This window comes from Otolemur garnettii, unplaced genomic scaffold (assembly GCF_000181295.1).
Source record: "Otolemur garnettii isolate 467f Iridium unplaced genomic scaffold, OtoGar3 scaffold00016, whole genome shotgun sequence".
NCBI lineage: Eukaryota > Metazoa > Chordata > Mammalia > Primates > Galagidae > Otolemur > Otolemur garnettii.
The window spans coordinates 22,644,061-22,667,456 of record NW_003852411.1 but is presented as its reverse complement, the minus strand read 5'-3'; the positions used below and the strand labels follow the sequence as shown (position 1 = coordinate 22,667,456).

At 41.3% G+C, this 23,396-nt stretch overlaps 2 protein-coding genes and 1 non-coding gene across 6 annotated transcripts in view; 2 read left to right on the top strand and 1 right to left on the bottom strand.

The window, feature by feature from the left end:
• The window catches only part of CUNH1orf112 (chromosome unknown C1orf112 homolog), a 128,005-nt gene that overhangs the window by 64,575 nt on the left and 40,034 nt on the right, over window positions 1-23,396 (top strand). The window contains exons 1-2 of one of the 3 annotated variants that reach the window (XM_023510725.1): window positions 19,727-19,934; window positions 23,190-23,229. The exons of 1 other annotated variant lie outside the window; for it this stretch is intronic. In XM_023510725.1, the coding sequence (XP_023366493.1) occupies window positions 19,824-19,934; window positions 23,190-23,229 (151 nt within the window). In that variant the 5' untranslated portion in view covers window positions 19,727-19,823. Of the gene's footprint in view, window positions 1-19,726; window positions 19,935-23,189; window positions 23,230-23,396 lie in introns of those variants that run through there. One more of the 3 variants, XM_003785829.3, reaches the window with a different exon arrangement.
• LOC111723838 lies at window positions 2,287-2,450 on the top strand. Its single transcript, XR_002772291.1, has one exon. It is a non-coding gene; the product is annotated as a U1 spliceosomal RNA (small nuclear RNA).
• On the bottom strand, window positions 16,505-19,603 carry METTL18 (methyltransferase like 18). Of its 2 annotated transcripts, none has more exons than XM_003785715.3 (3): window positions 19,536-19,603; window positions 18,610-18,719; window positions 16,505-17,873 (listed from the first exon to the last, which is right to left on the bottom strand). In XM_003785715.3, exon 3 carries the CDS (start codon window positions 17,743-17,745, stop codon window positions 16,549-16,551), a length of 1,197 nt encoding a protein of 398 aa, XP_003785763.1. In that variant the 5' UTR covers window positions 17,746-17,873; window positions 18,610-18,719; window positions 19,536-19,603; the 3' UTR covers window positions 16,505-16,548. The 2 variants fall into 2 exon arrangements, with proteins under 2 accessions (XP_003785763.1, XP_023366491.1); XM_023510723.1 differs by lacking the exon at window positions 19,536-19,603 and adding an exon at window positions 19,204-19,310.

Here is a 23,396-nt window from a genome sequence, read left to right as displayed (position 1 = left end):
TGGAAAATTGAGTGCAGTTGGTTGCTTAGAATATTAGGAAGTGATCCTTGATATTGTCATGTTTCTACTCTAGAACATTTTTGGTGTTACAGTGGCTGTGGTTAATAATCTTGCAAAGTTTGGGCAGTGCCTGTGGCTCAGTGGGTAGGGTACCGGCCCCATATACCAAGGGTGACGGGTTTAAACCCTGCCCTGGCCAAACTGCAACAAAAAAATAGCCAAGTGTTGTGGCGGGCACCTGTAGTCTCAGCTTCTCGGATGGCTGAGGCAAGAGAATCGCCTAAGTCCAGGAGTTGGAGGCTGCTGTGAGCTAGCTGTGTGACACCATAGCACTCTACCCAGGGTGATAAAGTGAGACTCTGTCTCTACAAAATAATAATAATCTTGCAGAGTTGCTTCCTGTTCTGGACATAAAATTTGAAGCCCCTTTTTACTTCCAGGTCCACTGGGGTGCCCAGGATTAACTGTTTCCAAAACTGTATCAATGACAAGAAAATCACCTAGGCTGGTCTAGACAATGAAAAGACAATTCTCAAACAAGATTTGTTTTAAGAACACGCTTTCCATAGTAATCAGACTATAAGTCTCCAGTGACTAACACAGTAAAACACCTGGTGTTAGCGCTTTCCTTCCAGTCTCATGGCTCTTGACCTTTTGTTCCTAAAATGGTCAAATTCATAAACTTGTCAAGGACCAAGCAGCCTCCAGAGAATTGCAGTATGCTCAGAAAATGTACAATGGATGTATTTATAAGCCGTGATGATAACTGACTAATAGGAAATACCCTGAATTGAAAATGAGAGTTCATCATTTGCGAATGGGTTCACTTTCCCAGAGCAACTACTAGGGAAAATGGCGCATAAGTTGAATTCATCTTTAGAACCTCCCTGTTCCATTTTTTTTTTTGGTGTCTTCTTCCCCCATAGGCACAAGGGGTTTCATGTCCTTGGATCTTATCTCTACAAAGAAAAAGTTATTTTTAAAACTAGCTCGTATGAAAGTTTTAGTGTCTGAATGTAATTGTATCTTCTAACGGAACCCAAGGGTAGAACATTGTCTGGCCCAACAGCAGGCTCTCGACTTCATTTCAGATGCTGTGAGTCAAGGGCTGGGCAGTAGGTATGATGGTTCTGGGTTCCCTGGAATTAGTCCATCTGTGCAGCCACCTCCATCATGTAGGCCTCCTTGCTCTTCTGAGTTTGTTCACTCATGACACCAGATTTCAGACCAAAAGTTGTTCTGTAACCTTTATCTAATATTGTATTATATTATCTTCTTTTCTTGAAAAAATGCAAGGGGATTACGGCTCTCTGTTGACAGTATTTATTCAATAGTCACTTATTGAGCATTTATTATGTGCATAATGTCAGAGACTGGGACTTAGTAATTGTTTAGCACATATTATTCCATTTAATTATTCTAACAAACCCATGAAGTCAGTTTTATGATCCCTTTTTCACAGGTAAAGAAATTGAAGTTCAGGGCGGCACCTGTGGCTCAAAGGAGTAGGGTGCTGTCCCCATATACTGGAGGTGATGGGTTCAAACCCAGCCCTAGCCAAAAACTGAAAAAAAAGAAATTGAAGTTCAGAACCAGGTAACTAATTAGTTCCAGGTCATGCAGATACAGACATGGTTGTATCTTAGCTCAAAGTAGAAAAAGCTTTGTGCTGCTTTCCTAGGTGAGCTGTGAGGCACAGCAAAGTTAGCTAACTGGTTCAAGGTCATGCAGTTATTAAGATACAGACATGGATGCATATTAGCTCAAAGTAGAGAAAGCTATCCTGTGCTGCTTCCCTAGGTGAGCTCAGAGGTACTACAAAGTCAAGGAAAGGCAAGCTTAACAACAAAGAGAATGCCCAAAATAAATATCTTCTCAATTTACCAGAAACTACTAGCTTAAAAACAAAGGGAAGGGCAGTGTCTGTGGCTCAGTGGGTAGGGCACCAGCCCCATATACCGAGGGTGGTGGGTTCAAACTCGGCCCTAGTCAAACTGCAACAAAAAATAGCCAGGCGTTGAGGTGGACGCCTGTAGTCCCAGCTACCCAGGAGGCTAAGGCAAGAGAATCACCTAAGCCCAAGAGCAGGAGGTTGCTGTGAGCTGTGACGCCACAGGACTCTACCCAGGGTGATAAAGTGAGACTCTGTCTCTAAAAAAAAAATTAATTAAGAAAACAAAGGAGAAAATCCTATTCACTTTAATAATTTAAAAAAAAAAACAGTAGAGGATACATAGAAATAAACTTAAGAAATTTGTAGGACATGTGAAGAAACTAAAAAACAACATACTTACCTGGCAGGGGAGATACCACGATCGTGAAGGTGGTTTTCTCAGGGCGAGGCTTACCCATTGCACTCCAGATGTGCTGACCCCTTGCGATGTCCCCAATTGTGGGAAGCTCGACTGCATAATTTGTCACAGCGGGGAACTGCATTTGTGCTTTCCACTGGAAATAAAAAAGAGAAGAAACTGAAAAACAAACATTAGTAAGGTCCTTAAGGAAAAAGAAGAGGGAGAGAAAAGAAATGAGACGGGAAGGGGGAGGAGGGAAGGCAATTGGCGGGATCTCACCTAATGTACACAAGGGGAGGGTGTTCAGCATGCCCTCTGGGTGAAGGGCTCAACTACAACTTGAACTTCACCTTGGAAATGAAAACAATGTAAGCTAAACATGGGTACCCTCCTATTAATCTGAAATTTAAAAACAAATGGAGAAATGAGATATATTACTGAATTAGCATATCTAACGTTATAGATGTTCCACTTCTCATCACAAACTCCCACCGCCTTGTCTAGGAAGTGTTTGTCCCATATCCTTGCAATTCTGCTCATTACTATCTGTCTGTGCTTCTATCCAAGGACAACTCTTACAGTTAGGCTCTATCATCAGTTCTTGCAAATTCAAGGCCATTGCTCTAGCAGTTCTCCTCTCTCCTTAATTTTCTTCTACCATGTCCCTCCCTTCTGCAAGATCAGACCATAATCCGACAAAAAGACTGTGCTTTATTCTTCCCCCACCAGTTTAAAGAATCCACTTCTAGCTGTCATCTCACTTCTCCACTCCTTTTTACAGATAAACTCCTCAGACTAGTTACGTGGGATTTCTGTCCAAGGCCTCCTCCTTCCAGTTTCTTTTGTACATAATCCATTCAGGCTTTCGATCCAGTCACTCCACCCAAACTGCTCAGCTCAACATTGACCTCCTCACTGCCAAAACAATGGCAATCATCTCTCTTGGCCAGCCTACAGCATTTGATACTGTCAGTCTATCCTTCCTTTTGTCCGTCTGTTTACAGGACATTGTCCTGGCTTCATCGTTATATTTTCTCACCCCAGTCTCAGACTCCTTTAGGGGTGCAGGAGTATACTATATTTTGCTACTCAGTGAATGATGACAGGAAATGGTCACTTGAGACATTAGTGGTCAATTCCTTTAGGATAAAAGTGATTTCCTTCCCGACCTGGCTTCCCTATCTGACTGTTTTATTTCTTTATTTTTTTAAATTTTCAGAATATTAGAGGGATGCACACATTTTGGTTACATAATTTACTTTTGCACATTTCAGGTCAAAGTTATAAGTGTGCCTTTCACCCAGAATGTGTGCATTGTACCCAATGGGTGTGAATTTACCAAACTCCTCTTACCTAGTTGATTCCAGTTGAGTTTTACTTCTATATGTGCACATAAGTTTTGATAGACTGGTTCAAACTTGGTGTCGAGTATATGCGGTATTTGTTTTTCCATTCTTGTGATACTTCACTTAGAAGAATGGTCTCCAATTCCATCCAGGTTGTTACAAAAGATACTAGATCAAAATGTTCTTTTATGGCCAAGTAGTACTCCATGGTCTACACGCCTGTATACCACATTTTATTAATCCACTCATGTATCGATGGGCACTTGAGTTGTTTCCACATCTTTTGTTTTTGGTTTTTTCTTTTTTTTGAGAAAAACGTTTTTGAGAAAAATACTTTGTCACACTGGGTAGAGTGCCATGGCATCAACAACCTCAAACTCTTGAGCTCAAGCCACACCAGTAGCTGGGACTATAGGCACCCACCACAATGCCTGGCTAGTTTTTAGAGACGGGGTCTTGCTCTTGCTCAGGCTGGTCTGGAATTCCTGAGCTCAGCCAATCCACCTGCCTCAGCCTCCCAGATTGCTAGGATTATGGGCATCAGCCACTGCACCTGGCTCTCTTCTTTTCCTTTGGGTAAATACCTAATAGTGAGATTGCTGAATCAAATGGTAGGTCTACTGTTAGTTCTTTGAAATATCTTCATACTACTTTCCTTAGAGTTTGTACTACTTTGCAGTCAGTCCTATCAATAAAAAGTTTTGGGATTTTTGATAAGAGCCATTCTCACTGAAGTTAGGTGATACTGCATTGTAGTTCAATTTGCATTTCTCTGATGATTAGAGATGTTGAACATTTTTTCATGTGTTCATTGGCCGTTAGACTATCTTTATTTTAAGTTTCTGTTCATGTCTTTGAACAGAAAAGTGGGTGAAAGACTGCTTCCACATGACTGCTTTATTTCATCTTCATACTTCCAGGCAGCCCCCTTTATATTAGTTGATCTACTGACAAGGAAATTGTACAAATATTTGCATTGCTGTAACTAAATATAGTTGGACTTTTGGCTTAAATCTCAGATAGATCCACCAAAAGGCAATTTTTGCGAGGAACAGAGAAGCTACCTAGGAGTAAGCTTATTAGAATTAGCAGATATACATAGTTAAATTTGCATTTCAGATAAAAAGACTAACACAGGGCAATTTTTTAGTATGTCTGATGAAATACTTGTATTTTATCTGGCAATTCTACCTGGTGCGGAACTGATCTATCCTGAAGAAAGAGCTTGACTCAGTAATAAATTCTTAGGTGATAGAAGGGAGGGATGTTTCCAACTGGAGTATGGTATCTTCCTCCCAGTTTTGTATGTGGCCTGGATCTGCAATGAACTCCTGTCAGAGTCCAGAGTGGGTGAAGTTGGGTGCTTTGTTAGTGGGAGGAAAAAAAATTAAAACCACCTGAAATATCATTTGCTCTAATAGAACATAACCCAAAGGAGGCAGGAGAAGTTTCTGTCTGCTCTTCACAGCAGACAAAGTTGATTGACTTTGGCATCTGAGAGCTGTGCCCTGTGGGAAATGGTGGTGCTTGGCTAATTGATACCAGGACCAGTGGTGCCCCTGTAGAAAGCACTATCAGTGTGCAGAAGGGGGGCACTGGGGCTCAGTAAGACGTTGCACTGTGATTTAGCATAAATCAACAATTTCACCATCATGGGGAAAAGTCCAGACTTGCTTTGTTTAGAACTTGGAAATATCTCCCGAGACATGGAGTGGAAATGTGCTCAGATGGCACACTCTAGACACTACTGACTAATCCAGGGGCCCAAGCCCCAGAGGGGAACAACATTTAGAACCACAGTATCATATATTTGTATCTGTTGGCCTGACATGAAAGTTTATTGTAACCACTGAGGCTGCCCACATTCCTGTGGAAATGCAACCGGGTCAAGAAAACCCCACATAAAACTTGAAACAAACAAAAAATGATTCAAATTTCCCCTTACTGGCTTTTCACATCTGTTAGTTTTCCATTAATTTTGGAACAAGATGTAGGATGGCTGTTTGAAGACTTTTTCTGTGCCATGGTTCAATGTTTTGTTCTTTCTTGTATTAGAGGACTATGTATTTTTTTCAAACTTGATTTTTTGCATGTAAAGGTCAATGATGACAGAAATAATACCTAATCTAGTGGTTCTGAACATTAACACATTATCAGTTGAACCCTCTATCAGTATTTATCAACTCCTATTATAGATAATAGAAGAATTTAAGGTACAGGGTTCTGACTTGGAAGACTTTAAAAATTTCCCCAGGAGGGTTAAAAAGCATTATAATCAGGGACCACTTATCATGGTTTGCCCAGCACAGTTCTGGTTTACACCTGCTGTCCCTGATAAAATCAGTAAAACGGCTTCATTTTACTCACAAAAGTATCTGTGTTTTGGATGATCAATTGTACAGTCATCCTGACTGTAAAACTGTTTGGTTTACGTGGCGGAATATAGACACGTTCTAGAGATGTTCAGAGAAAAGAGTTTCACAGATGTACGGCTCGACGTTGGCCTCAAATGAGGAGCAGAAATGTTAAAAATAGGGAGAAAGAAGAAGCCCAAGTAGTCTTAATGGGGTGGGTAATCTCTGCTAATGAGAGACGGAGGTTGTTATAGGATGACTACCTGTCACGGTGCTCTGAGATGGGATGAGAATGGTCATTTTGCTTAAGTTAAAGAGTGTCGTCAATGCAGACTAAGTGATTTGAATTTTATCTTTGAGATAACAGAAAGCCATTAAAAATTGGGAGTAAAGAATAAGTATTATCAAACACTGACCCTTTTCTCAGACACTTGGACCTTTTTCCAGAAGCCTATTAGGGGCAGGCAGCTTGTGGAATAATCAGTGATATCAGTGCAAGTCCTTCTCAGTATTTTCCTTAGAAAGTCTTCCATGATGACCCCACTTTTACTCCCCCTTTTTTCTTGAAGACTTCTTGAACTCTCTTCCCTATAAATGTGGCCCCTATGGTTCTGAAGTAATGTAAATAAAGACAGGAACATTTATTTTGGCAGAATGTTAGGAGATTGTATTAACCTCATGGTGTATTTTATGCCATGAGAAGTAAATCAAGAGTTATTTTTTGTTATGCTTAAAATTTTAAAACTGATATTCTCTTTAGTAAAGTATCACAAGAATAGAAAAGCAAGTATCCAATGTATTCAATACTAATATGAAGGCAGTAGTTGAACTAATACATGTCCACACAAGAGAAAAATTCAATTTAATTTCAAGGAGAAGAGGAGGAGGGAAGGGGTTGGTAAGCTGTAAATCAGGCGTCCTCAAACTACAGCCTGCCTAGGACATTTATCCGGCCTGCCAGGTGTTTTTCCTACTGCTACCTGTCCTGCTCAGCAGCCGACTCGTTCTGGGGCCCGCAGTCCGGCCCTCCGACAGTTTGAGGAACAGTGAACCGGCCCCCTGTTTAAAAAGTTTGAGGACCCCTGCTCTAAAGGGCACAATGTTAAAGCATATGGCACACCTTCTGGGTCACGGGCACAACTACAACAGGGACCTTGCCTAACTAAAGCAAACATTGTAACCTAATCGTTGGTACCCTAATATTAATCTGAAATTTAAAAAGTATTTTAAACTAATACAAATATATAATCTGGTCATTTCTTCCATTACAATGAGATATCTTGTATACCCACTTTGGAGGCTACAGTCTTTAAAACTGAGAAACTGTTAAAAGACTTTAATCAAGGATGACATGTGTGTATTATAAATACTATCATATTATCTAATAGCATAGTTGACTGGATTAGTATTAGGAAGAGTAAATTGGAACAATCCTTGGTTAGAGAGAGATAAACCAAAGGAAGCAATTAACTAAATATCAGCAGTGCTGGTATTAGAAAAGTTGGGTTTAGTCAAATATGGAAACAAAAAGGAAACACGCATCCAGAATGAGACTGTTTGGTGGGATTTTTCTGTTTTTTTTTTTTTTTTTTTTTTTGAGACAAAGCCTCAAGCTGTCCCCCTGGGCAGAGTGCTGTGGCATCACAGCTCACAGCAACCTCCAACTCCTGGGCTCAAGCGAGTCTCCTGCCTCAGCTTCGCAAGTAGCTGGGACCACAGGTGCCTGCCACAATGCCCAGCTATTTTTTGGTTGCAACTGTCATTGTTGTTTTGGAGGGCCCAGGCTGCATTTGAACCTGCCACCTTAGGTATATGTGGCTGGCACCTTAGCCACTTGAGCCACAGGTGCTGAGCCTGTTTGGTGGTTTTAAATAAGAATGATGTCCCAGAATTCTATGAAACATTAACATATAAAATTACACTTGAAACTCATCACTCAGTAGGATGAACAGAATAAAAGCTATCTAACATTTTATTGCAGAGAAAACTATTAAAGATCATTGCCACTTGCTGAAGGCAGGCACACAGTTAGTTACTAAGGGCAAGAGCCGAGTCTAGGATGTGGGGCTGTTTTCCTTCAATTCCAGTGGTCTTTCACCGTACCACACTGCCCGTCCTTATCTCGGATGTCCATTTTAGTTCTGTATTCCTGGTTCTGAGATATCCTTGGTGATTAAGAAATAACAGAAAGTTGTTTCTAGGGGAAAAGACTCTCATGAGAAGTATTCTCTTAGAAGTGTTTTCCTAGAAGTATACCCTTTTCTAGGATAAAGAGTCTCATGAGAAGTATTCAGGCCTATTAGGTTCCCAATACTTCCTTTGAGCACTGTAAATTTACCAGCCCCTCAATCCGCTAGAGTAAAATAAGAATGCAGCCTCAGCCTCAATTCCACCTCAAATACATCATAGTCACTTCCTTACAAGAAACGAACACACATCACAATTACTATGTGCGATAAATGAAATTCCAAAATTCATGCTCAGAGGTTTGTCATCCACTTAACACATAGGAAGGGCAGCATTTTCCTTGAATCATGGGCGTAGGTAGGTTTTAAAAGACTGAATTTACTTGTCAAAAAATGCTTTCTTGATCAAACTTAAAACTGAAGTACTGAACGGTGTTAGACTTTTTAAAAGGATGCCAATTTTTAAAAGTGCTCATGAAACATGTATGTTTGATTGGCAAAAAAGAAGTTTGGAAGAAATTTAATTGACAGCAAATTTTAATAGGAAAAAGTAGTGAATTGAAAAGCTTTTCCTCAGTCACCGAGCCAGATGCATATGTAACTGAAGTCATGGAGTGCAAGGATTTGGGGCTTTGCTACTCACATTGCTATCCAGAATCCAACAGCACTGGCATCAACTGGGGCCTATTGGGACAGCACAACCTCCTCCTTTGTTCACCACCTAGAAATGTGACTGGCAGGTAGTAGGAGCTCCATGATATTCAATGAATTAACGTGTTCTCTGAACTCAGTGCTTTTTACAGACCAGTCCTTCTGCCTGTTAAGCATTCAGCTCCCCACCCTTCCAGCCCTACTCCCCTATCAGTTTGATGAAAATCCACTTGTATTTGAGTCTGAGGTTAAGTGCTATCTCTTCTGAGAAGTCTTCCTTCATGGCCCAAAGGATTTTCTCTCCCTCTTACCACTGATTGTCCCAACATTGGCTGTCGTTATTACTATTCCCTTTTTTTCAATTTAGTTGTTTGTTTGAATGTGTGTATGTAAGGAAACTAATTATTTTTCCTAGTAAAATAAAGTCCCTGGCCTTTGGGGTTTCCAATGGGGTGGGGAATCTCTAATTGGGAAGAGGAGATGAGTATCTTCCTAAAATTCTTCTTATAAAATTTATCTTCAGCCTGTGATCCTCCATAGCCTGCCTACATTTGGCAGAGGCCGTGTGTCCCTTCCCCATCAGGAACTATCTCAATTCTTAAAGTCCAGAGTCAAAAAAAGAGAAGGAAGATTTCCTAGTGCTTTGCTCAACTTTCCAAGTTCTAGTTCTGTCAGAAAAATCTGCTGATTGACCATCAGATGATTGATCCTGGATCAATCTACCCAATCCTGAGTTGATCCACCCATCCTCATCCCCTTCTGCTTTCTCCCTTGTCAACCCCACCGTTAGGGGATATGGCCTCACCCTGTACCTCAAAAGGACAGCGCTATCAGAAACCTGCACGGTATGTGAAACATCCTCATGAGAAGTTCTCTGGCTGTGTTACTGTTTCCACCCTAGACTGGAAGTCCCCATAAAGCACAGCATGTTAACTTTATAATCCATCTTCATGTTCAGTGTCTGATACACTGTTGGAAGTTAATATTTATGTATTGAGTGATTTTTAAATAAATTATATCATACTCCACAGAATTATAAGATTAAGGATAGTGGTGCAGGACTGGTGGATAAGCTGACCATCATCGATACACTTTTGAGAGTGCTAGGGAATTAAACAAGTTGGGGCACTGGGACAACACACACAGCGTGGGACTTGGGCAAACTGGAATGTAGGCTGTTGTAGGTATAAAGCTCAGCAGAGTTGTCCCACAACCCAAAACTCCAACCGCCAAATGTCAGGGGTGCAACAAGGTCACTTGGGCTCTGTCATCAAGCACTTCTCTTGGGCTCTCAGCAACCCTGTCCCTTGATTGTTTTCCCCCATCACGAGTCACTAGCAATCCCATCCCCAGTCACTAGTTTAAAGTTCAACTATCGTGTGGATTCCAGGCCACCTCCTGACCCCCCGAATGCCTGGTCTTCTTCCTTAGACTCTACCATCTTGCTTTTCCCAGCACTCTTTCCGCTCTCAATTTTAATTTTAATTAATATAATTCCGTGTCTGTCTTCTATCATTCTTCATCTCTTTCTTTTGTCTTCTCTCCCATCTTGTTTGTTTGTGTGCTTGCTTGCTTTAATACATCTCTCTTCTTCTGGAAAGGCTTGAATCCAAAGCTGTCAGTTATCTATTGTTGTGTTTCCCATTAGTTAATCTCTGACCTTTCATAAATAAAATTGGACAAAGTTCCTTGATTAACAGAGGAAACCCATAAATCACAGTAAAGGGGCACACAGAACACAAATATGCTTGAGGACTTTTCTATTCATAACCCTACCTTTATAAAAGATTTAGGAGAAATGGCGTAGAACTAGAAGTATTCTGCAACACCAGGAGTGAACTTTTCTTACAAGGAATCTTTAACAGATAAATTATTGTGAATGGAAATTGTCTTCTCCGTAAACAGTATGTACTCAGCGAATTCTATTTTTTTTTTTTTTTTTTTTTTGAGACAAGAGTCTCAAGCTGTCACTGGGGTTAGAATAGGCTTTAGCAATCTTTTGCCTCAGCCTCCCAAGTAGCTGGGACTACAGGTGCCTGCCACAACGTCCGGATGTTTTTTGTTGTTGTTGTTGCAGTTGTCCTTGTTGTTTAGCTGGCCTGGGCCAAGTTCAAACCCGCCAGCCTGGGTGTATGTGGCTGGTGCCCTACCCACTGAGCTATGGGCGCCGCCTACTCAGCAAATTCTTAATGGAAGGGGACTGTGTTTGGGCTTTAGAGTAGGGCAGAATCCTATTTGGTTTGCAAGTATCGGAGAAAATAAAGCCCCAAAGACTGTCACCTAGGAAGTGTCACCTGGAAGGTGCCATCTTTCAGTGATGTCCCCGTTCAGGATGTCTCTGACGACCCCCTATTGGTAAAATAATTTACATTCAGGTTTTCACATTTGGCCTCCTCATTTATTTTTAAGCCATTGGGTAAAATATTTATATGATAGTTCTAGATGAGAGCAGACTAATTAAGATTACCAGGGATGCAAGACTCTCTAATGATTTTGAGTCTAACCAGGGCTAGAAAAGAGTTTCTGAAGCGTTTGGGGAGAAGTTTACATAGTAAGTTTTTTTTTTTTTAACCACTTTGGGAAAATGAAAATCCATCATAGTTAAGAGAGTGATTGTTTTAATGTTTAAAAATCCAGGCTCGAACGCATTTCCTGGAAAAGGAACTCAAATGAAGAGCATTAAAAACCTTGATGCCACCCTTCCTAGAAAATATTTCTTTGAGGTATTTTCCACAGAAGACAGAATCTTTGTGCTTCTCATTATGCAAATCCTAGAGATTAGCTTGAAGATGGCAAAGCAAACAGGAAAGAGCATTTAATTTGTGGAAAGCTTGGGGAATAAAATAAAATTTCTGAAAATGTGTCTCCCCCCAAAGATTTTTAAAACACAAAGAAGGTGGAAAAGGTTATGGTCATAAAATAGCTGGCGCGGAGATGGGTTAATGAGAATGTGCTGTGCCACTGAACAGATTGGGTGTGTGGTGAATTTCTAGGCTTTAGTCTGGGCGTGTCCAACCTTTTTTTCTCTGCCACACATTGGAAGAATAAGAGTTGTCTTGAGCCACACATTAAATACACAAAAATTAAGGAAAGCTGATGAGCCAATTTTTAAATTCGGCAGCCACTAGAAGTCACTTGGTCTAGAAGAGCAGGTATCTGAAGGATTTTGCATCCTAGGACATCTGAGACACATCTAGAGAATGTGGACAAGCTTTGGCCAGACATGAAAGAATAATTTTTTTCTTTCTGTTTATTTCTTTGAATAAATTTTTCGGGGTTACCCAGGGAGCAGTTGTCTATACGTTCTGAGGCACATTCATTTCTTCCGTGAGAAATGATTCTTCTCAGATTTCTCAACCTCAGATTTTTGCAACCAGGTTGGTTGATAACCCAGTACCACTCTACTGGGACCAGGAGTAGAACTTTCCTGGTGAAGACCTGTGAGAGGTTTGAGAATAGGCCGAGAGAATTGCTATGGCTACACTGAGGCTATGTGTCTGTATGGCTAGCTGGATATGCGTTTGGAGCTTTCAGAATCACACTGCTGCTGTTGCAGTGCAGCCAGGACAGCCAAGGACCCTCTAAGCCCCTGGGACAGGGTGATAGAGACAGGTTTCAGCAGCCATCCGACTTCAATGCCCATCATGATGCTTTCACTGCAGTGCCCAGTGTGCAGGGGGAGACTCACACAGGGATACTCGGTTCTGTAGCTTGAACCTCCAGTTCAAACACTTTCTTTGCATTCAGCTAGACCAGCAGTGCTCAACCTGTGGGTCGCGACCCACAGGAATTGTATTAAAGGGCTGCAGTGTTAGGAAGGTTGAGAACCACTGTACTAGTCAAAGTTTCTTTGCTTGGCCAACTGTTAGTCTTCTGAACGTCCGCCTAGGCCCATCTGTGTACATCCTTGTGCTAAGTGACTTTAACAAGGACCCCACCATTTGTAGTCACTGCGCTCCAGGTGTTGTCTGATCACACTGGCATGACTTCAATAAGAATCCTGTGAGCCCAGGAGTTGGAGGTTGCTGTGAGCTGTAATGCCAGGGCACTCTACCCAGGGGGATTCTTCAATAAGAATCCTGTGAGCCCAGGAGTTGGAGGTTGCTGTGAGCTGTAATGCCAGGGCACTCTACCCAGGGGGATTCTTCAATAAGAATCCTGTGAGCCCAGGAGTTGGAGGTTGCTGTGAGCTGTAATGCCAGGGCACTCTACCCAGAGCTTGAGGCTCTGTCTCAAAAAAAAAAAAAAAAAAAAAAGAATCCTGTTACTTCAGTCTAGTCAGACTCTCCCTTGCTTCTGATGTTTCTTCTTAGTAATTTTTAGCTTACTGACTCACTCCTTGGCTGTCAAGTCTCATTTTCCCAGTTGTATTGGAGGTTAAGCCCAATTTGCCCCCCCCATTCCAAAATAGTATTGCCATGGTCCTTACATCTGCACTGATAGTCCTGAATAAAATCTGCCTTACCATGCTTTAAAAAGTATCATTGAACAATTTTTTCTTCAAAAACTTACTACACAATAAGATAACTAAAGCCTTCTTCTATTTTTCTATGCTGGACGCCCCTAGCAGAGGGGTTGCTGGGAGCACCAAATTAATGTGAGCAGAAAAATAAATCTCGTACAGCTCCCCTCCTGTGCCTGGTGTATGTTACATAGTTCTCTTGATGTTGATCAGTTTATCGATCATTTTCCTGTATCTTATCAGTTGGGAGTTTATGGAAGTTTGTCGGACTAAGCCACAGTACTACTAACAAGAGCTGAGGGTGGGTGAATGGGGCTGAAAGCCCTTGTCCCGCCTACCCTGCTCTGCTCTCTCCCAGGTAGATGAGGCCAATGTGCCTGGAGGAAAAGGCATCTTTTCTTTACCTAAAGGCACCACACAGTCCAACAGCAGCTCAGCCAAGACATTTAGCATTTCATGACTGAGTACAACTGATTCTATCATTGACCTTGAACAACAGTCTTGAGAAGCATGGACCCACTTAGGGTGGATTTCCTTCTCTCTCTGCCCTGCCTGAGACAGCAAGACCTCCCCTTCCTCTTCCTCCTCCTCCTCAGTCTCCTCAAGGGAAAGATGAAGAGGATCAAGACCTTTATGATTCACTTCTTACTTGCCAGATACTAAATGTATTTTCTCCTCCTTGTGATTTTCTTAATAAATTTATTCAATTGTAAGAATACGATCTGTAATATATGTAACATACAAAATATGGGTTGATCTACTGTTTAGGTTAGCAGTAAGGCTTCCAGTCAACAGTAAGCATAAGTATTAAGTTTGGGGAGAACCAAAAGTTATACATGTGAATTTGTTGATTATGTGGGGGATCAACACCCCTACCCTGTGTTGTTCGAAGGTCACCTGACAATCTTTCACATTCACTCTTTCCACCTCATCCCTAAATACCGTGGAAAAGAATAGCTCCAGCAGCCCTTCATCATATTTTTGCAGATCGCAAATTGTTGGCACTTAGCTTGTTCTTGGGGTAAAATGCCCCACTTCCTTTACACTTAAGGTGCCACACTGTTTTTTTGTCATCATACCTTTTACATCGTTTCTTCCAGAATCATAATCCTTATCATGAATGAACATTTCTCTTAAACAACTTACCGTATCGATGATGAAACTACTTTGGAGGGTTGAGTCCACTTTCAATTCCTTGAAAGGGCAGAAATTGGAATTGTAAGAGAATATGTAGTGGTGATAAGTGTACTGTGGCTTCCCCAAGCTCCCTGGTTGAATAGAAACTGCATCCCTGGGCTGTGATAAAGGCATCTTTTACAGAGCAGGGCAACTTCTCTGCTGGCCTGCACCTGAGTTATAGTGGCCACTTTAAATATGTGCTTTTACCCAGAGAAAAGATTTGATATCAGCAAGCACAATGCCATCATACACACAGGATGAGAATCCAAATATTCTGGCTGAAGTGGAGGTGAAGAGTCAAGTTCACAGGGTTGTTTCTTTGCTATTCCTGCTTTCCAAATGGCAATTTATTAAACACTTGAATAAAATACCACAGACGGTACTGAACCTAGGAACCTGGCGGTGAAGCTGTGTTCACTGCCATCAAAAAGTTCATTCTCTAGCTGAGCTGCTGACACCTGTGTACTGTGCAGACTGCACAGCACATGTGAAATTGGCCACTGCATTCATCTCTGGGAAGGCACAGCTCTCGGTCAGGGTGGAGACCTTTCCCAGCCCCCTGTTTCCCACCCTGAGGCAGAAAGCCAGCTGTGGGACGGTGAGACTGAAGCTTAGGGGAGAGGCACATCTGAGAAACGGGCAGCTTAGAGGCAGGACACAGCACATCTTTGACCGAGACTTTAGAAATTAATAATATGAACTCTTCTTCATCCTAAATAATCTGCAGCACTGAAGCTTCCCCAAAAGGTAATTTTTATCTTTTTTGGATAAGGATGAGGGAGGGGGAAGGGTGGGGATGGGAAAGGTAGGCATGTAGAGAGAGAGAGAGGAGACTGGTGCCGGGCAGTGCAACATCTGGAGCTTAGTTGTTTCTCCAAGTTCTTAAATGGGATTTGTTATGGATAACAAGGTAGATACCAATTTTAAATATGATATGAAAATTTTTGCATTAAAATAAACAAAATAGTTTTTTTTCTTTCCTACTATTTAACAAATAGTATCTGGACTCCCCAGAATCTGGAATTCTTTTTCTTTTTCTACCAAGACCCTAGGGACTTGAGGTCCCATCTTTTGTTTGTTTGTGTGCTTGCTTGCTTTAATACATCTCTCTTCTTCTGGAAAGGCTTGAATCCAAAGCTGTCGGTTATCTGTTGTTGTGTTTCCCATTAGTTAATCTCTGACCTTTCATAAATAAAATTGGACAAAGTTCCTTGATTAACAGAGGAAACCCATAAATCACAGTAAAGGGGCACACAGAACACAAATATGCTTGAGGACTTTTCTATTCATAACCCTACCTTTATAAAAGATTTAGGAGAAATGGCGTAGAACTAGAAGTATTCTGCAACACCAGGAGTGAACTTTTCTTACAAGGAATCTTTAACCGATAAATTATTGTGTCTTATTTGGCTGCAGGGGCCTAACATGACCTGCTGTTAAGTCCTATCACTTTTACCCCATATCACAGCCTCCCTGTTGCTGCTTCCTTATCTCAGTGTGAATTCAACAGCTCAGTAGCCTGATCCTTCCGAGATAAATGAATATGAAAACAAAATGAAACAAAAACTTCTTATCTATGGCCTCCAACCAAATATTTAGGTTCAGTACCATTTAGTGATACATGTTATATGCCATTACAACTAATAGCATGGTGATCTGACCAGGCACTTGGTGTGAACAAAGGACTAACAAAGACCAGGAAGAAATAAATAAACTTCAGATAAAAAAACAGCAGGATTTCCTAGGAATAATCTTACATAATAGCAAAGGTGGCAGAGAGGTTAAATAGAATGAAGGTGGAGAAAACAGAACTTTCCTACAGAATGATTTCCCAGGAGATCTCATCAAATGCTGAGGTGTTTTCAGAGTCTCATCTAACAAGTACAAAGGTTGCTAACCTAGCTGGCCTATTGTTTAGATAAACAAAACTAAACTAGCAACATCAAAATTTCAGACAAAAACCCCCAGCAAATCAGAATCAAAATTTCAGACAAAAAACCCCAGCAAATCAGAATCGGACAGTCAAAACAAATTTTTGGTCATTCTGTTTATTTCACTTAGAACACTTGGTGAACATTAGCTAGGGCACTTAAAAGTCAATTCAATTATGAACCTCTTTAATCCTTCATCAATTATTTCGAGTGTTCGAGTCTCAAACACACCTCTTTCTTCCACAAACTTCTGAAAGAGATGAACACCTCCACCTACACCAAAATAATGTGCTTTGCTGGCCAAAAGTACTTGTCCATTTTTACCTAACAGTCTAAGGAATGTTTGGTGCAATGTACCGTAATAATCTGGATTGTAAATGGTTTCTGAGGTGAGAATGAGATCATATTTCACAAAGAGTTTTTCTCGGCTTAGTACAAGCTTACAAAACTCAGACCACTCCCCAGAATAGAACTGACATTTATATGGTTCTTGTACTACGTCTGATTTCCTGCATCTTTTCACATCTGGTTTGTTTACATCATTTTCTTCATCTTCCAAATTGGAGTTAGCTATTACATTGGGTAAAGTTACTTCATCAATCACCATACTATTATAATCTTGAAAATGAATTTCTTTGGCCCCTCCCTTGAATGCAGTGATACCCAGCAACCCTGATCCACAGCCAAGATCTAACACTTTTTTGCCAGCAAATTTCACTTTGGCCTTTATGAAATAAGCCAAGAGGTCAAAGGTACATTCCCAGATTTTTAAGCCTCCTTCATAAACACCTGTAATCAGATCAGTGTGAGAAGAAAAGCTTTTTGAAACTATGTTTTCTCCAGGGAAGCTGTCTTTCAACAAGACAGTTTTCACTACTGATAAGTTAGCATGCTGGAGACCCGGTAATGTTTCTATCACTTTATTTTCTAACACTTTCTTTAAATCTTTGGGCATAACATGCTCTTTGGCAGCTCTCAAGCAGGGCTGTTTTTTATGTGGCTCCAAGTTATCTGAATCACTAGCTGCAGTGAGTGGACTATCTGTGTCTTGAGAAGGAGCTGCATTTTCCACTGACTTATTTTCCCACAAGTGGTCCCGAGGCGAGTCAAGTTGTTCTATAGAACATTTTCTGTCCCTGTGTTCTCTTTTTTGACTTTCTAAGACTGACAGCTCTTTTGAAGAATCCAAGGTCAAAGCTCCATCTCCGAGGGGTGCTAATTTACTTTCCAGATGGTCTTCTATAGTGAAATTAAACTGAAAGGTCATTCTTATTAAATGCACACAATCCTTAAATTTATAGAAATACTCTTCAACTTCTAGAAAGAATTTGATGATACACATAAACCCGCATCAATAATTCCATTAGTCTTCTTGGGAGAACTTTCTTTTTAGCTGCTTATACACTGTAACAAACAGTGTATACTTCCAACTGATTTTTCACAGGTCTTAGTTCTTTTTTCAATTTAGCTCTGGAGAAAAAAAAAGAAACAAAATGATGATTGAAGCAAAATGTCACATTTCACTAAAATGTAGTATCAAATAACATCCCTCCCTCAATATAGCTGTCTTTTCTAAGAGTGTACCCAGCTCCAGAAGCAAGAACGTTCTTTTTTCTAATAGTATTTTTAGTTCCCTCATATTTCAAATGAGTTTTCAGTGTCCACATTGTGACTACAGCTGGCTGCTCTAAGTGGCCTTGAACTGGCAGTAGCAGTTTTCTTTCAACACTGGTAGCTTAGCAACTGCAGTTTCAAACTAAGCTGAGAATAGACAGATCTCGGTAAGATCTGATGACCAAAACTTTGTAGCTTTGTTGTAACAACACACTCCTTTAGTTTTTTTTCCCAGAAAAGGCAGAACCTCCTTGCAGCTGTAACTAACCCCTTTGTACAAAGAAGACAAGACAAGCAATACTCCATCACAGACTGTGCCCAAGGTCCCACCTGCACAAAAGGCTCTAAGAATGACCAATATTAATTCCTAGATCATGACAGTACTAAAATCTCCACCCTGGAAGGGACCTCTCTGCCATTTTTTGATCAAGGGATGCATGTACTAGCATGATTTCTCACTGTGCTTTGGGAACCTGTACTCCACCCCAAACAAGTAATGATGCTCACTCTCCTCGTGCATTATTCATTTCACTTCCAGAAACCTGCCCTCCCCATCCTGTTGGTGAGAAGGTGGATTTGACAAAGTCCATACCTCCCACCTCTCAGTCCACGGGTCCACTGTTTAAGGTCCACTGTAATACATGGTTTCTTCCTTGACAATCTTGGTGTCTCAGTAATTGGCTTTTTGCGCAACAAGCAACACTGTTTGTGGGTTCGTGAAAAAAAAAAAGCCATAGTTAGAGACAGAGATAAGAGACTTGGACACACACCATGACTGTCCGAAGATTGGAGTAGAAAATAAATTATTAAAACAAAAGAACAGGGGCAGCAGCCACCACCTCCACCAGAACAAACATAATGTCCAAGATTTTCACATAGGACAGCTTAGCTACTTGGTAGCCTTCAGCTGTCTCGACTGTACCCAAATATAATCACCCCTTAAACTTCCAGAATCTCTTCCCTTCTGTCTCAAATAAAAGAAGTTCAAGATTTTACTTTGGGAAGTGAGCATCTCCTTAAAAATAATGCACTTATGGGCTGGTGTGTAAATTCATACAAAAGACTTCACTATACACATTTAGCCCAGGCCAGCAGCCCCTAAGGTACGCTAGAGGGGCAACCGGGGCGTGCAATAAAGACTAAATTAGGTGGCCGGATGGACACAAAATAAACGCCCTGCACTAACCGTCTGGATAGGCCTGCAGAAAATAGAAGTAACTTTACAGAGAATCGTTTCTATTTCCTCTGTGCTTGACACTACCATCTGCTTCAATTTGCACAACAATTCTGGAAGACTGGATCTTTATTCCTCTTACACAAGATGTACAAAGGGGGCTGACACAGTCAAGCAAGTCAGAATGTGACTTGTTTCTATCCCAACCCGCTGCAGGGCTTGAATCCATTTCCGGCTGCAGGTCCCAGGCCAAATCTAACCCCAGAAGTGCAATCGCAAAACCCCGTGGGTAGCAAACCTGGGGACTCCTAGCCCTGCCCTCCCCATCTCGAGGTAACGTCTACCTGGAGACCCTCACTGGCCGGTGAGCCTTGGGAGCACGCGGCTGAGAAACCGCGCCCCGTGCCTCCGCCTGCGTGCTCACAGAGCGCACCAGTGAGTCGAGTTTGCCGAGGGCCAGACAAGCCCGGCTTCCTGTTTGGCCGTGAACGACTGGGGTCCACCTAGCAACCCAGGCCGCGTCCTCTCTATGGTTTTGGAGCCGGCGGCGAGCTCGCAAGGGCTGCTGGGACTATGAGAGCTTCCGGTCTGGGCTGTGGCGGGAGAATTTCGAAGCTGCCTTAGGCCAAAACATGTCCCAGGAAAGCGCAGTCCCAGCGAGCGCGGTCCCGCTGGAAGAATTGAGTAGCTGGCCAGAGGAGCTATGTCGTCGGGAGCTGCCGTCCGTCCTGCCCCGGCTCCTCATATCCTTGTTTGTCACTTCCTAGAGAGGGGTAAGGGGCGGCTCGTGGACCTTCCCCCCAGTCCGCTCGCGCCCACCGTCGGGCAGTGCTTTGTTGCTGCAGCCTGAACTCTTTGTCTTTGTCGAGTGGGGTGAACAGCGAGGGAGTGGAGGCGCGAGAACCGTAGCAGATCGGAGGCTTTTGTTTCTGCAAGGGTTCCCAGTCGTGTTCTGACTTAAGGTTTTGGCAGTGTGTGTGGCGTTTTCTTTCGAACTTGAAATTGAGTGCAAATACTTAGCACGGGGACAAGTGGGGAGGCAAGGTCTCAACCTGAGCTATACGGCTTTCTCTCTGGCTCTTAAAAGGTGGATGAAGTAAAGCGAGATACTCTGAACTTTTAAGAATTGAAGGATGTAGTTCTTTGGTGTCAATTTTTTTTTTTTTTTTTTTTGAGACGGAGCCTCAAGCTGTCCCCCTGGGTAGAGTGCTGTGGCATCACAGCTCACAGCAACCTCCAACTCCTGGGCTCAAGCGAGTCTCCTGCCTCAGCCTCCCAAGTAGCTGGGACTACAGGCGCCCGCCACAACGCCCGGCTATTTTTTGGTTGCAGCCATCATTGTTGTTTGGCGGGCCCGGGCTAGGGATTCGAACCTGCCACCTTAGGTGTATGTGGCTGGCGCCTTAGCCGCTTGAGCCACAGGCGCCGAGCCGGGTGTCAAATCTTTTAAAAATGTTTAGCAAAAGTTCCCCGCCCCCCGCTTCCTTTTCGGACCTGTTTTGTTTTATTCGTAGGAAGAGTTGCTTCCCACTGTTGCCTTCATCTGCAGGATTTGGGATGTTTAATGCCTCCGCTGTCCAGGTGCAGACCATTCTTAACTAGTCTCGTGCCTTCGTGGTTGTAAATGTGCGTGGAGTCCCAGCCCTTCGTGTTAAAGTGTGTGTATGTATATACACTTGAACTCACCTTCAAAATTAGACTAAGAAGAGTGATGCTCACTTGACAAGAGTTCCGACATAACGAAAATAATTTTTCACAGCTAAAGCCTATTGTAACTAAGTATCACCAGAAGGAAGAAGTAATTCACCTAGTCATTAGCAGAAGCCAAGTAGGTGCCAGAGCCCTTTCATAGTTTTTGTATAGAGAACTGCTGTCCTCAGGACTTTAAACTTGGAAACAAAGAACCATCTTCCTATTCAAAAATATTTACTGCCATGCACAATGCGTACCCGTGCACAATGTGTATCTGGCATTGGGGGAGCAAAGATAAAGATTCCTCTTCTTCCTCTCAAGAATATAGGGAGGCGTCATTAAATTGAACGTCAACATTCCCACTCAGCTTTGCACCTCAAAATTGACATGTTCAAAAGAACCCAAACTTGTTCTTTGTCTGGTTCTTCATCTAAGTAAATGATTTTATAAGCCAAAACTTTGAATTCTATCTCTTGCACCAAATCAGCAAGTTTTATTGTTTCTGACTACAAACTATATCTTCAATCAATCCACTTATCTCCATCCCCATAGCTGCCAGTCTTGATTCCAAACCCCTATCACACTTCACCTGGATTAGTAATATAATAGCTTCCTTCTGTTCATGGTTCTAGTAATCCTTTCTTAAAAAAAAATACCGGGGCAAAACAGATTAGGTCATTTTCCTTTTAACCACCTTCAGTTGCTTTTCAGCAAGTTAGGAATAAAAGCCAAATTTACCTTGTGCTCCCATGGGACCTACAGGTTGAGAACTGCTGCCTTAGAGGGACTTTTTTTAGAGCTCTCAATCTTAGGTTGTTCCCCAAATCCAGTCTGTTATACTTTTATCATAGTGTCTTTTTTTTTTTTTTTTTTTTGAGACAGAGTCTCACTTTGTTGTGCTTGGTAGAGTGCTGCGGCATCATAGCTCACAGCAACCATAAACTCTTGGGCACAAGTGATCCTCTTGCCTCAGCTTCCCAAGTAGCTGGGACTGCAGGTGCCTGCCACAAGGCCCAGCTATTTTTTTAAGAGATGTGGTCTTACTCTGTCTGCTGTTGCTCAGGCTGGTCTCAAACACCTGAGCACAGGCATTCCCCCACCTCAGCCTCCCAAAGTGCTAGGATTACAGGTATGAGCCACCTTACCGGGCCTTAGAGTGTCCTTTTTGGTTTTCTAAAAAGTCAGCAGAAATTAATCTTATTTGCTTTATTTTCCACTTTGCCACATTATACTGTAAAGTACTTAAAGGCAGGGCCTTGTTTTCACAGCATTATCCTCAGCATCTAGAACAGTGTCTGGCACATAGTAAAGAGCTAAAGGTATTTCATATTTTAAAAATGTGTGCAAGTCTCACCAGACAATATTTTTTTTAGCTTATAGTCATTTATCTTTACAACAAATGAAGGAAAAGTTTGCAATAAATCCACACTCCTATCACCCAAACATAATTATTCCATGTTTTGAATTTTACATAATTTCCAGTCCTTACCTGCATGTCTAGGTAATCATAGTTTCTGATTAATTTTGGAATGGCTAGAATTTTTTGAGCTGTACTGAACAAATGATTTAATGACTGCACCTGTAATTTGAATTTAATTTCAAATTCTTATGGATCATTGCTTAAATTTCAAGATGAGTCATTTTGATTTCTGCCCTAAAAAATGCATATTCAGAATAAGATTTCAGGAGAGGAATAAATTTTTATATTAGGGTAATAGAATTATGAGTTGTTATTGACTTGTTTCATGATTCTTACAGTTTTTATAATAAAAATTTTCTAATAATTACTCTGATGTTATCTCAGTGGTTTATAACGTGATTACTGTTAACTTTTTTATTGAACATAGGATAATTTATTGTCACATTTGTAAGCTGCTATGTGCAGAATAATTTCAGTCTGATAAAGTTGGCAAGATAGGTATGCAGCTAACTTGAAAATAAGATAGGTGATGAGCAGCTTAAGACAGATAGAAATAAAGTACTGAGATGTTTCTTTCCTGTAGTAGAAACCAGAATGGATCATTACAGCACTCTGTCTTATCTGTCAAAAGTATTTCGTGACTGCACATGGTTTGAAAAAGCAAGTTTGCTCATGAGCAATTTTGAAAATATTTCCTCACGATATTTTCAACATACTGTTTGTTTATATAATACTAAGTTTTTAAAAGCAAAATCAAGCTTAGTAATTTGAATTTAATTTCAAATTCTTACGGATTATTGCTTAAATTTCAAATGAATCATTTTTTAATTTTTTCTCAGTAATGAATATCCTATTATGATACTAGTATCTTCCTTAATTATCTTACTCTTTGTATCAATGTTCTGACAGTTGGAGTGAGCATATTCGTAAGTAAAATGATTTAATTGCATGATTTACTTTGATGTCATTGCAGCCTGAGTCCCACATAGTTTAATGGATATGTTCTGTTCTTTTCAAATTTAATCGTTTTCTGTGTTACAGCTTCTGTAACCTTCGGTTACTTAAAATGACCAAATTCCTTCAAATTACAGTG

Bases quoted from the DNA above. Each gene is read 5' to 3' on its own strand.
- METTL18 (XM_003785715.3), bottom strand. From the start codon at position 17,745: ATGTGTATCATCAAATTCTTTCTAGAAGTTGAAGAGTATTTCTATAAA.